General features: G+C 32.9%; 1 protein-coding gene across 2 annotated transcripts in view; it reads right to left on the bottom strand.

Annotated features, from left to right (window-relative positions):
• LOC144970305 (beta-alanine-activating enzyme-like) overlaps positions 1–15,000 on the bottom strand; it is a 43,022-nt gene that overhangs the window by 9,335 nt on the left and 18,687 nt on the right. For both annotated transcript variants that reach the window (XM_078909797.1, XM_078909796.1), the window contains exons 3-11: positions 14,342–14,462; positions 12,442–12,680; positions 11,672–11,864; positions 11,053–11,282; positions 10,454–10,566; positions 8,096–8,319; positions 6,614–7,160; positions 5,821–5,924; positions 3,875–4,827 (exon numbers count right to left, since the gene is read on the bottom strand). In XM_078909797.1, coding sequence (XP_078765923.1) covers positions 3,875–4,827; positions 5,821–5,924; positions 6,614–7,160; positions 8,096–8,319; positions 10,454–10,566; positions 11,053–11,282; positions 11,672–11,864; positions 12,442–12,680; positions 14,342–14,350 — 2,612 coding nt within the window. In that variant the 5' untranslated portion in view covers positions 14,351–14,462. The remainder of the gene's footprint in view (positions 1–3,874; positions 4,828–5,820; positions 5,925–6,613; positions 7,161–8,095; positions 8,320–10,453; positions 10,567–11,052; positions 11,283–11,671; positions 11,865–12,441; positions 12,681–14,341; positions 14,463–15,000) is intronic.

The following is a 15,000-nucleotide window of genomic DNA, read 5'->3' as shown; positions in this document are numbered from 1 at the left end:
GCGGTCTCAAGAAGTGGGTGAGAGAGGGATCTAGAAATGACTTTGGGTTTGAAACGAATATTTTTGTGTTCGTGGATAGCTCACACGGTAGAGCCACGCTCTCACCTGCCAGGCGGAGTTGTCGTACCAATAAGGTCGCAGGTTCAAACCCCACCACCGCCGCGAAAAAAAAAAAATTTTTATTCTCTATTGTCTTCTGGCACTTTTCTACTCACTTCATATCTTGTTGCTACCAACATAAGTGCCTGCTCCACTCACTTTTCTGAATTATGATTGTAAATGAAATATGTTTTGTTATAAATAATCCTTTTCTAAACAAGGCCATTCGGTTTGAAAATTGTATTTTTCTTTATAAGGATTTACAGGTATGAGTATATGGTATTCTAACCATGTTCCATCAATATGGTTAATATCAAAACTCAATAAATTAATTTTTTGGGGGGACAATATATGCATATTTAATAAATATTTATCATTAATGAACTTAAATGACAAATTAAGGGAAGTAACTCCAATTCGGACATTAAACAACCGACTCCCTCATTTATATTCTTTGAGTATAATAATTCTGTATAATTAAACAAAAACTAGTAATTCCATTTCATTCGAGTTAGTTTTTTAAAAAATAAAATCATTTGGGATATATAACAATAAGAGAAAAATACTTAGGAGGATGTGAAACAGATTACTAAGTTATTTCCCTTGGCCTATTTATTAATAATTTTACCCTAATTTCAAAGCGAAATCCGCATCCTTTTAATTTGTGAAATTATATATATAGGTCTCTATAGGCTATGGCAAATCTTCAGACACATCATTAGGATTGGCATTACAGACGATACAAGCTATAATTGCATTTTATTTTATTTGTTTATTGTGCTGACGAAGGTATTGTTCCTATCCGAAGCCTCCACTCTTTCGTTAATTTCATTAAACAGCATCGTTTACCTTCTATGGCATGAACAAAAAACTTCATGGGGCAACAACTTCAGGCTCTCCGTCATTTCACTAGAACATGGGTTAGCACGAACGTAGTCCCCCTTACATAAACATTTTTTAACGCACTCGAGTCACCCATCATTTGGTGTGATTGCAGGGGGGTCAGGCCGTCCGGAGTGCATTGGAAAGGCCTCGCCCTGGGAGAACCCCCTTTTTTTTTGTTTGTTTGTTGCTTTAGGTCTCTTCCAACACAATTGAGGTTATATGAGAGACCGCTGAAACAAAAAAACAAGCAATCTAACAAAAATAGTACAAATGTAAATCAAAATCATAACCTAAAGATATCATAAGCTAAATTATAAATAACCAAGAACAAACAGGCAGAAGATTTACAGAAAAAAAAATATCCCCTGTCAAAAATACAGTCACAAACCAAAGAAGCAGGATAGGCTAGTAAAGAGAAGAAGAAACGACATCACTATCGGATCGTACACCCATGCGAACATCATAGGTATATGATTCAAGGGTGATGCTCCCATCCAACCACCCGCTTGTGGAGAACCCCCTTCGTGATCAGGGTGCCTGCCGTGCCAGATAATGTATGTATTTAATTGATTTCAGTTTTTATATCAATACTCCCTTTAAAGTTAAAGACAATGTCGTTCTGTTTTAAAATTGCATATTCACTATTCACTTCACAGTACAGACGTATAAGATTGGTTATTGATATTGAAAACAATTAATTTATATTTAAAAAAAAATTAAGTATATTTTGAAACAGTTACTCTTAAGTATGACTTTGCTGACCACAAATTTAGAACAAACAACACGAGATGCTGATTTAAAGAGAAATTATAATCAAGAGCATTTTCGATACAGTATTCAGTAAAAGAGTTTACAGTTAGCCTATTTTTTGTGTTTTGTTGTTTGCTTTAATTTATATATTTTTGTTTGTTTTGTTTTGTATTGTTTTGTTTTGTTTTTGTTGTAAACCATAAACATGTTTGACAAATTATACACTGCCAAAGTCATTTCCCATGATATTTTAAAATCTGTTTACAGACGAGGCATGCATAAAAATGTATAAATATAGACTTAAGAATTTATGGCGACAATGTATATATGTTACTTTTATAAAGTAAAATATGTTATCCTTGTGACCTCTAGTTTGAATTTATATGTATATGCATAAAAATATGTATATTAATTTTATTAAGTGAAATAGATTATCCTTATGACCTCTAATTTGAATTTATATGTAGTGTATATATTCTATAAAATAGTAGACATAGATCACAGTGGCGTATTACAAATTCGAACACTATGTGGTGAGAAGGAATTAAGATGACGTGTTGTCTTTGTTTTGATGGATAAAAGACGTTGGCTTCTCGCGGAGAACTTAATACATTTGTGAAGGGGTGATCGCCATCTTTCATCACATTTAAAATTGGGTGAGTACAACTCCAGGTCTTATTAATTAACCTGTCAACTTTCTTGATGTCACAAATGCTGGCATTTCCACCCCATACCGTAATGCAAAAAATAATTACTGTCTCCAAAACAGATCTGTAAAAAAGGGTGTATAGTGTTTTGTTTATCTAAAATCCTGAAATTTTCCGAATAAAGTACATTCCTTTGTTCAATTTAGTGATAACAGAATCGGTTTGCAAATGCCACTGCAACTTGTTGTCAATCAAATTACCCAAATATTTGAAAGTCGAAACTTGATCAACAATTTGATTGTTGATTTTTGACTTCATATACACATATTTTTACCTTACTGTTCTTTCTTCCCATCATTATTTTCTTTTTTCCCCCTTCTTTTCCTTTTCTTTCAAGGTTGGAGAGGTAGGTAAATGATGCTTTTGAATTCGTTATCATTATAAAAAGTCAAAGTGTACATACAACTGCAAATTAAAATACCTTAATTAATTCACACAAATGAAATGTTACAAAGTCGTAGATAAACAATGTCAGAAAAATTAAACCTTCATTTTGCTTTTGTATACTCTGATCCATGACTTGAAGTAATCTATGACATAACTAGAAATATGCTTGAAAGTGTAAAGCAACGTGAAATGAACACCACAATTTTAACAAAATTAGACTATCAAAACTACAAGTTATGATTTGAAGAACATGGAATCAACTGAAATAAAGGTTTTCAAAACATTGACAAGAGATGTTCTTGAATTTACTTATTGCTCTTTCAAATAAATCTAAAGGAAAAGTATCTCAGTCTTGTGAGTGGAAAACGGCTTGAAAAAAATTCCACTACTCCATAACAAAAAAGCTAGAATTCTAGAAACGTTTCAAAACAAGTGTCAAAAAAGAATTTTCAACATATTGAGGACTACAAAATTAAAAACAGTGGATCTATTAAAGAAAGCTGACTGCACTAAAACAAAGACCAAAATAGAATGTTTCGAGCTCAAACTATTTAGTCAAAAAAACAAAAACATCCCTTAAAATCCAGACAGATGCCAGAAAAGTATTTGGCATGTGCAGAAGAAGAAGAAGAAGAAGAAGAAGAAGAAGAAGAAGAAGAAGAAGAAGAAGAAGAAGAAGAAGAAGAAGAAGAAGAAGAAGAAGAAGAAGTAGGAGGAGGAGGAGGAACAGGAGGAGGAGGAGGAGGAGAAGAAGTAGAAGAAGAAGAAGAAGAAGAAGAAGAAGAAGAAGAAGAAGAAGAAGAAGAAGAAGAAGAAGAAGAAGAAGAAGAAGAAGAAGAAGAAGAAGAAGAAGAAGAAGAAGAAGAAGAAGAAGAAGAAGAAGAAGAAGAAGAAGAAGAAGAAGAAGAAGAAGAAGAAGAAGAACGTGGTCGTTGTTAAATTCAAAGGAAGCAAAGAACAATATAGCATCCAAGCAAGCAAAATGAAATAAACTCATACATCCTATATGTCTTTGGGGATAAAGACCATAAGGAAATCATACTTACCTTAAAACGGCAATGATTGGAGAAGCATCAATACATTTCTTGGTGTCCACAGTCCATTTCAGGTTTAGATGCTTGAGCTCATTTTGCAGCAATTCTTCGGATGACTCAGTATTTGGACAATCAAGATGTAATTGAGCTTGACTGTTGGGATTAGCTATGTTGGAATGATATTCTTCTTCTTCAGGTAAGCCGATACTCTTATCTCCCTCTAATTGTGTCGTATCATGATTATCAAAATCGTTTATTGAGAATTTTGATCTTTTAAAATCTTGTAATTTTTTACGCTCATTCTTTTCCTGATTACCACCAATCTTAAGACTATTCTTTTGTTGTTGTTTATGAGGATGATAACAATGATTATGATGTCCTTGTTCTTGTTGTTCTCTGTTAAAGTGTGACAATCTCCGTTTTTGGAAACATTCTGTGACCTCTATCCATACCTCTCTATTGCCTCTGCCAATCATACCAGTTCTAGATGAGCCCAAAACTGTCTTACATTCTTCATAGTTATGGCAAACAACTTGCTTGCTTGATTCCACCATATAGTTGGAATCAATTTCACCAACCTGCTCCCCACTTTGTTGTGACAGAAACATTTCAGAAGAGTAATCATTATCAACTTCGACTTCGTTAACGTTTTCTCTGAGCATTTTCGTTTTACTTTTATAATTTGTTCCATGGTTTATCTCATAGCTTTTGATTTCATCCTCCTGTCCAGTGACTTCACAATCAAAACCAGTCTTTGTTTTAGCACGTTTCAGATAATCTTGCAAAAGTTCCACACAAGCACCAAAAGTCTTATTAAGCAGTGTGTCCATAAAGTGTTGAGGAGATCCTTCACCAAATACTTTGTCCAGTTCATTGACTAGATTAACTGCAGAAAAAGAATCTCCTCCGAGAGACAAGAATGTATCTGTCAAACTAATGTTGTTTTTAACCTTTGGTAGATACACCTGAAAGACAAATGAAAGGAATGTTATAGAAGAAAAGCATACTTAAAAATGACATGCTTCTTTATGATTGATTAGTATTTTTACAAATTGTTAAGCCAAAGACTTTGTCTCAACCCCACTATAAATCATTTTTTTTTAAATATTGAAAAGAAAATATAGATTTATAACATACATGTGTATAGAGATACTTTACCAGGAAAAAAAACTTATTGAAAAAATTTACCATCGTGCGATTCAAACCAGGATCCTTTAGGTTATAAGTCTAAGAGTTTAATCATTCGACGAGGCTTCTTGTCTACAGGCAATATCTAACCAAAGAATTCTAAATTTCTTTTCAACTCTTGAAAGGCATTTTTTCTCCTTAAGTTTGTGGTTTAAAATTTGGCTTGTAGTACTTACCAAGTGTTTAAAATAAAAATTATCAAAGCAATCGCGTACAAACGTTGCTCTTTGGTTTTAACTCAAGGGACAATACTTTCATGGTTTTTAGTGATGACTAAACTGACCAAGCTGCTCTCCTATTGGTCTAAATTTCCACGTTGCTCAATACCCAGAAGAACGTCAGAGAATTATTTTGGCATTGTAGTCCAAATAATCAATTCGTACAAAGTAAAACAAAATGTTTGATTCATATATCAAACCTTAGGTTTTACTTAATATTATAGAATTACATGCTTCTATCTGGTTTAACCTAATATATTCATTCAACATTAAATTTACACCAATTAGATAAAACGTACATTGAAACAAAAATTTAGGTGCGACAAAATATTCATTGTGCAAAAACAAAATAGTCAAATCATTTGAGAAGACTATATTCATTGATGTGTTTTGATTTTTTTTTTAAGTCAAAAAGAAACAAAACTAACCCCCAAAAAAGCACAAAAAACTCGTACAACAAAAAAAAAAAAGAAGAAAAAAAGAAGGAAACATGAGAATAAAGTTAAAAAGAAGAAGCTTCAGAAAAAAAAATCACTCTAATTTTCTGCTTACCATCCAAAGTTGATCCATCCAAGAGACAGGCGACTCATGGAGCAACTCGATGCTCAGTGCAATTTCTTTTTCCATCTGTAGCAACTTTTTCTTATCCAGTTTTCCTAAAAACGAATAGAAGGACACACAAAAATGAAACACTTAACAAACTAGTTAACAATTATTGCAAGAATATAATTCAACTTCAAATCTTGTTACTTTGGCATGCTCTGTAACAAAATAACACTTAGACAGGCAATAACACTTAGACTTTCTGCATAATAATAATAATAATAATAATAATAATAATAATAATAATAATAATAATAATAATAACAATATTAATGATGATGATGATAATAGTAATAATAATAATAATAATAATAATAATAATAATAATAATAATAATAATAATAATAATAATAATAATAATAATAATAATAATAAAAACAATTGTTGAAAACCATCTTAGTTACGTTGTTCTGAAGAAACTAAAGAATTCTAATATTATCTTTAGTTACACGAACATTAATGAATTGCAATATTCTAACTTCGATAGAACAAGAGAAATAACCTAAAATTCTGCAATTTTTGTAGGAATTAAATGAATATGTTAAAGCATTTTCTCAGTTCTATGCTTAAGATTAAGTTCTCCAATGGTGACACATTCTGATGATAATCTTATGTAATGTCTAAGGGATATTTAACATTTGTTGAGCGTATGCATACATGTTATACAACGAAATATAGTCAATTCACCACCTCTCCCTCCATCAACCTTTTTAACCAATAAAAAGCATCAATGATCACATACCATGTGAGGTTAGAGGAAACGTTTCCACCTTCACAAACTTATCTGGCATGTAATGGCTGGGTAGGGAGTCTGAGATGAATGTCCTTATCATCTTTTCTTCTTCCACTTCTGTCACAAAATCATTCTTTTGAAAAGTTAGCTTTACATCTTTCATGTTTTTGTAAGTCAGAGCATCATGCTGACTGTGACTCCCCTCATCAAATTTATGGAAAGCTGATGTAGTATGACTGTCAACAGTAGCATCACTACTACTACTACTACTACTACTACTACTACTACTACTACTACTACTACTACTACTACTACTACTACTACTACTACTACTACTACTACTACTACTACTACCACCACTACTACTACTACTACTATTTTGTTTATTGTATTCTCTTTTTGAGGAAAAATTCTCTTTTTCTATTTTGTTGTCAGCAGGCATAGTGGATTTGTTAGATTCTTTGTCTTTATCTTCAATCATATAAAAGAGGATGAGCTGGTCTCGGTTATTCACTAATGCAAAACACCCAGAGAGCCACGGCAATTCAGAGCAAACCTGAAACAGAATTTAGTGAGAATAAAATATTAAAAAGTTGCACCAAAATTTATTATTAATTTGAGTTGTTCAGTGATTATCTTGTAAGATTTATATAATTTGATAATTTACTACAAGACAAACACTACTTTCCATTTGAAACTGTTATAGGAATGAAATCCTTAAAACATAAATATCAGTTTTTCTGCAAAATTTGAGTTTGACTACATAAGAAATACAAGTTTTGTGTAAAATATAAAGATGAAAGTGATTCACGGTTTACATCATTTATTATTTTTTTTTTTTTTTGGTGATAGTTGAGAAGAAAAGAGTATACATGAAATATGATTTTGTTTGGCTGTGGGAGGGAACACATGCCAAGGAGTGCTCAATGTATTTATACTATAGTAACTGATTCCCATCATATTCAATCAAACTTATTTCCATTTCCTCTGTTTAACCCACCCAAAAGGTAGTTTTCAGTTGTATGATGTGCAGCAAAAATTTTAGAAAATTAATCCACCTAATTATTATATTTACAGGTATTCCAAGTACATGGTAACTACTAAACAGAATATATAATATAGATAGGATGCAGATGACGTCACTCAGGCCTTTGTTATTGTTTTTGCCATCCGCGTTTGTGAGTTGTTCTCACTAAACTGTATTAACCAGACTATAAAATTCATGGTTACACCGAGTTTGTGTGTTGGTCCGTTATACTTCCGGATGGCAATGTTGTGAACTCCTTGGCCAAGCGCATTCTATCTATAGTATCTTAATTTTCGACTTTAAACTCTACAGTGATTACAAATCACCATAAGTTGACCAGGTTCCTACCAAAAATAAAAACAATTTTCATACAATATGCCCTAAAGGTAGATTGATCGATTAAAGAATGACATCAATGGCACAATGCATTGGTTATAAATTTTAACAAAGCTTTGCTCACTTACAGTCCCAACAACTGACAGAGTCATTCTCTTTCCATGCCTTTTGATTTGATCGTCCTCTCTGCCAACAAACACAATGCTCCCATCTTCCAAGACTCTTCCAATGTCCCCGGTATTTCTCCAGACAATACTTTCATTTCTTTGACTGTCAATACCAACACCAACAGTCTTTTGCCCATTGGTGAAATAATCTGAATCATCAATGATGCAAACTCTCTCTGAACTGCCTGTAAAAAAATGCACATGTGAATTATGAAAAGTAAATAAATAATATTCATAGTAATAACAATAATGATGATAATAATAATAATAATAATAATAATAATAATAATACTACTACTACTACTACTACTACTACTACTACTACTACTACTACTACTACTACTACTACTACTACTACTACTACTACTACTACTACTACTACTACTACTAATAATAATAATAATAATAATAATATTAATAATAATAATAACAACAACAATAATACAGTGCAGCACAAAAATCTCGAACACGCAAATCTTGAAATCACAGACATCTCAAACACATCTCAATTACCTGTTTTAAACCCTCTATTTGAACAAATTGGATCGTCACTTTTGAGTTCTTTGATAAAATTCTTTTGCCTATGTTTCTATTGAGAAAGATGCCATCGTTCTCCATTGGCGTTAACTGTGTTAATGTGTTTTCATGTGCGTGTATAGAGCATGTGTGTTAATATGTGTGCATGTGTGTGTGTGAATGTGCGTGTGTATATGTGTATGTGTTTGAATATATATGTGTGAGTGGAGGGAGGGTGGTGTGTGAAGCATGTTTGACCAACATCTTATGCATGCAATGCTTCACCCTATCTAGGGTGTACCAGTACCACAGAGCGATAACTGAGGAGTGATAGTGATTAGGTACCAGATTTGTAGATAAAAATGCCGAGTGCTGAGTGTGTAATCAACAATGCGAAGTGCTGGCTTTGTCTTCTTATTGTACAACACCGAAAGGGGAACATTATTTCACCTGTTATTGAATGAAACAAGATGCACTAAAGACTAAATTTCATTATAATGAGACCTTACCAACCCCCTCCACCCCACCCCCACATTCTTCATATTCATTAGAAAATACTCAACACGGAAATCTCGAAAATAAGGAAATCTCGAATAAATAGGCCGAGTCTCACCTTGTTTGAGATTTCGGTGCTGCACTGTAGTGACAACAATAATATAAATTATAATAATGATAATAAAGTGGATACTTCTTTTCAATTGGGGACAAATTAGAAGGTAATTTCATTTATTACGATACTTAATGTTTTAAAAAAACTAATTGTTTTATTAAGAAATGTTAAAATATTTCCAGACATTCAAGGTTATAATACATTGACGACAAATAAAAAAGGGGCAATCAATAGAAGTTAATGAGTGAGAATAAATGATAAGGTAAATTGATTTTACTCTGACACAATGCCCTGCAGTAGTTACTGAGAGGTATAACTGTGTTGTAACTCCGCTTCATTGAAAATAATTAGTTTTGCATTCCAAAAATGCTTTGCTGTTATGGTTTTTGTGGGCCAATTCTTATGTAGAGTGACTAAGCATTTAGGAAATGCATATATCAAAAGACCCCAAAATTTAGTTTGCATATAAGTGAACGAGACCTCCAAGTCTCAGTCTATTCACCTTAACATAAATCTTGTTACAGCCATTGTTGACAAAAAATGTTGGCCAATGTTAGGATATTGAAAGCTTGCATCAGACCAAAAATACGATGATATTGTCACTTGATAAGGAAAAAACTGTAAAAACTTAACAAATTGTCAAAATCACAAATTTTGTGTGCAGAAACCACAATAAAAAAGACCCCCCCCCCCCCCAAATACAACAAACAAACCAAAAACAAACAAGTTATGAAAGTCTGAGTGTAAATCAGATGAGACTGTAGCTTCGCTTAAAAAAACCCAAACAAAACAAGAGAACACCCCCCCCCCCCCCCCACATAAAAAAAAACAAAGCCAAAATTTAAAAAAAAAAACAAAAACAAAAAAAAAACAGTGAGAAAGAATAACAGTGACAAGAATAATCCTACTAATATTGTCACTGGTTAAATAAAAATGTATAATTTTTGTGGTTCATCTGAAGCACACTTTGTGTGTGTGTGTGTGTGTGTGTGTGTGTGTGTGTGTGTGTGTGTGCGTGTGTGTGTGTGGGAGAGATTAGCAGTCTCACTACTCAATAACTAAAAAATCCGACAGAAAATAAAATCAATTTAAAAAAATAATAATTTGGACATCTATTTAAAGAATTAATTGTACAATATAAGTAATTCGGAAAAAAAAGTCTGTGCTGAGAACTTTAAATCAAATACTCGTACCAATATAAATATATCCTTGAGATTCATGTTCTTTTCCTGCCTCCTTTCCAGCATCAACATAAATCAATGTCTTACACAAAGGTTTACCTATAGAAACAGGGTCATTGGTTTCACTGAAAATAAAATATAGAAATTATGCTTAAGTAATGTCAAATATGTATTCGAGTTTAACAAGTTTTGCTAAAGGTCATAAAAAGGCTTTCCAAGTAAACCAATAGGTGATGTGATAAACAAATAATAATGTAATTCAATATGAAAGTACCTTAAATCACATCTCATAAATTATTCTTCATTCGGGTAATTTTATGAATAGATCTGTTAAATGGCATAATTGTTTAAAATGTACATTTCTGATTTGGGTAATTGTAATTTATGCCATTAATGGTTTTCCTCTCTTGCCAATATGCGCCAAGAGCTGAGGCAACAAGGAATTGTGACTTAACAAATATATTTCTTTATCTTTATTATATATATACTGATACATAGTAGCACTAGTTGTCAAAACCTCAGGATACAAGAACCCTGATGAAACATGAAAAAAATCCTTCATCAACTTTCTATCAATTTGTGTGAAATAAATGGAGTAGGCTAATACTTACATGATGCGGTGAGTTTTGACCTGTTCACATGAAGCCCAACAGGAGACTTCTGTGATGCCATAAAGGTTAAAAAATGTGGTTTTGTTCATCGGGTGTACCCATTTGCTCAATTCTGATTGGTCTGGAAAAGCTTCTCCACCCAGAGCTAATAAGCGTAGAGATGAATTGGGCCCCAGAATTGATTGCTGTAATAGCTGTATTGAACATCTCCTGACAAGACTTGGTGTTGCCTTTCGGGAAACAGAATTAAAAAAAAAATAAATAAGGTTTTACTTTATTTCTCTTTCAAATACAATTGTCCCATACATATCAAAGGGAAATTTTAAAAAATTATTTTAAATATCATAACTTGAACAGAGCTTTAACATCAAACATACTCTGTTTAAATCCGATTGCAGTCAAATTTTTTCAATTCTTTTTTTACGTCGCCTTCAATTATACCATTCAAGTTTCTCATTGAAAACAACGTCCATTCCATCAGTGCAAATCTTTCTAAGAACCGTAGTGACTCCACCATGATTTGAACCATTGACATTATTAGTCAAAAGACTGCCGTTAAAATCACAAAGCCATTAAATTCAAAAATCTTTCCCTTTAAAACAATCCAATACCTACATACCTGGAGAACTGTAACCTTTTGTCTAGCATGCAGAATTTGAATAAGACGATCAGGACTCTTTTTAACAATGTCTGGTACAATCAAAATTCTGGCTCCATTTGATAATGCCAAGAATATGTCAATAACGCTTGGATCAAATGTTAAAGGGGCAGTAAGTAGTATGGTATCTTTTTCATCCACTTGGAATATTGCACTGGGAAAAGAGGGATAGAAATGACAAAACAAAAATTTGTCATATCCTACGCATGATAAGTGTTAGAAAAACATTATCATAAAATTTGTCAAAATTAATTCAATACCACAATTTATAGGGAGACATAACTGGCCTGCAACATTAGATAAATTCTGGAACGAATAACAAAAATATAATAAAGTTCTGATGGAAGGCTTTTGTTCTAATGCCATGCAATACTACAAAAAGATTACATAAATTATAGAGTTTTCATTGCTTAATGTAGCTATTAAAATTTTTTATCAATTCCATTCAGAAAATTACATTTGAGCATTGGTCCAAATATCAAACGTCTTTGACATTAATTTAAAATTCTTAATAATTATCTCATACTACACCCATTATTATTATTATTATTATTATTAATTATTATTATTAATATTATTATTATTATTATTATTATTATTATTATTATTATTATTATTATTATTATTATTATTATTATTATTATTATTATTATTATTATCATCAATAAATAAAGGTATAGGAAAATATCATCATCAAATAAAGACATATACACAATTCCATTCACAATTACCTGAAATCTGTAATATTTGGAATGACACAAGAATGAGGAACTCTGATTACTTTGGGCTGGCCAGTGGTTCCAGATGTTGTGATACAATATGCAATATTCGTGCCACCAGCTGGATAACTCTCCTTCTCTTCTTTTCTACACTGATCCGATTCCAGTGAGATCACACTCAAGTGAAATTCATCCATCCCACTGTCAGTTATGTACCGTCCTTTGAGCACCTCAACAGTATTTGAAAACTCCTATTAAAAATTAAATGAGAATTTAATAGAATCTACAAAAATATATTGAATAAAACTTTAAGATTAAAAAAAGGCAACTCCTTTTATCAATTATCTCCACACTATTGTCCATCATAAAAGTATTCTTCTTCTTCTTCAGAAAGTAGTCACTCCACATGATTATATTTTTATTAGAAACAGACAAAAGATGATATTCAACAAATATCACAATTATAATCTGTCAATTAGATGAGAAACGCGGTATGGTTCTTTTGAAAGCTGTTAGACACTTCTAAAAAAAAATTTTTAAAAATTGAGCATTTATATAGCGCAATATCCACTTAACGTGCTCAATGCGCTTTACAAGGGCTCCCTGGTCAACAGCAACATTTAACATGTAGGACGAGACATGACGCCTGTTAGGCGATATTACAATTTTTCGGACAAAGACAACGCTGTTAACGGCCAGGTACTCATTTTACACCTGAGTACGGTGAGAGAATGTGAGTAAAGAATCTTTTCCAAGGACTCAACTATGCGCCGAGCGAGGCTCGAACCCAGGACCTTCCTATCCGAAAGCGAGTGTCATACCACTAGACCACATAGCCGCACTTCTACTGCTGCATCAATTGAAGTATTCTGATGATGCATTAAAAATATCACGCTCTCAAGCTTTTAACAGTTTCCATGACACTGGATAGACGGCTGACCTATAGAACCCATCTTGAGGGTACAGCAAGAAAGATAGAGAAACGAAATTGTCTACTCAGAAAACTGGCAGGAACAACATGGGGAGCATCACAAACTCCTCTCAGAACATCAACCCTGGCCCTTTGGTACAGTGTGGCAGAATATTGTGCTCCTGTTTGGACGAGAAGTGCCCATACAAACCTTGTTGATGTGAAACTAAGAGACTCGATGCGAATAGTAACTGGATGCAAAAATCAACCCCAACACAATGGCTGCCAGTCATGAGCGCTATAGCACCACCCCACTTGAGGAGAGAGGATGCAACACAGAAATGGATATCCAGAGCTGAAGAAGATAGTGGAACTCCTCTGCAAACCATATACAAAACTGCGCCCCCAACATCAAGACTAAAATCTCGTTCACCTTTCTACCTATCAAAGAAAGAAAACTACAACACGCAAGAAGCCTGGTGCGAGGAATGGAAAAGGAATAAACCAACAGGAGGGGAACTAATTGAAGATCCCTGTCTCCCAGGTCTACAGGATCAACCAAGAAAATACTGGGTAACTGCAAATAGACTATGGTCAAAACATACAAGAACAGCTGACAACATGCACAAATGGGGGCTCCAAGAATCACCAACATGCCCAAAGTGCAACCAATTACCACAAGATGCAAACGACCTCGTACTAGATTGCCCAAAGACAAAATTGGAAGGGGGATTTGAAACCATCAACAAATGTGATGATGACTTCCGAACCTGGATTGATATCTTGAACATAGAAGTGTAGCCGAACGATACTACTAATGACAGTATTCTTCAGCAAAATATAAACATTCTAAAAACACAAGAAATGTATTATTTACAGTACTTTGGATCAATCGCTTTTATAGAAATGGGACCAGTCTGCATGAAAATGGTATAATGAATATTTAAAGATAATTAGAGGTTTCAGTGGGTGCCTTAAAAAATAAAATAGTCATATTCAAACCTCTCTCATAGAAGAGTCATGAATGAAGAATGTAGCTCCAACCCTTTTGATACTGTCAGTTATGAATTTCTGCCCATTTTCAATCGTCAAGGGGAAGTAGCAACAATTGTTGAGAAGGATTCTATATTGAGAAATATAAATATATATAACCGAATTATGTTCAGAGAATTTCAAAATAATAATATGCTGTTCAAATTCAATAGTATCAGATTGGAGACTGATTCTGACTAAAGCGCTGCCACAAACATCACCATCAGAACTTTTCTATGATAAAATTTGGAAAAATATTAAAAAGTACAAAAATATGGTTCACTTCCATGATCTTTAGTGAGCTTACTGCACTTAAAATTGCTATTGGTACATTTTTAATTGTAAAAATTAGCTGAAGCTTACGTGCAAAATGAAGTGATATTTCATACTTAATATCCATTTTGCTTAATTATCACAAATATACCCCCCCCCCCCCCCACCTCCCCTTTTCAAATTTAATGGAGCAAAATTCTGTGCATGCGTCCTTGATTTAAATAAGTGGGTACAGTGCATCAAAATCAACTGGCATTCTTACTGTATTTTCACTTACCTCACTGCACATGGCAAATCATTCTAATTTTTTTTTATAAAACAAAACTTTAAAAAACTTTTAAGGATTTATCTAACAG

The sequence above is a fragment of the Berghia stephanieae genome, chromosome 4, assembly GCF_034508935.2.
Source record: "Berghia stephanieae isolate SIO BIC M18660-M18661 chromosome 4, UCSD_Bste_1.3, whole genome shotgun sequence".
NCBI classification, from domain to species: domain Eukaryota; kingdom Metazoa; phylum Mollusca; class Gastropoda; order Nudibranchia; family Aeolidiidae; genus Berghia; species Berghia stephanieae.
The sequence above is the reverse complement of the archived record's forward strand: the minus strand, read 5'-3'. Positions and strand labels throughout refer to the sequence as shown.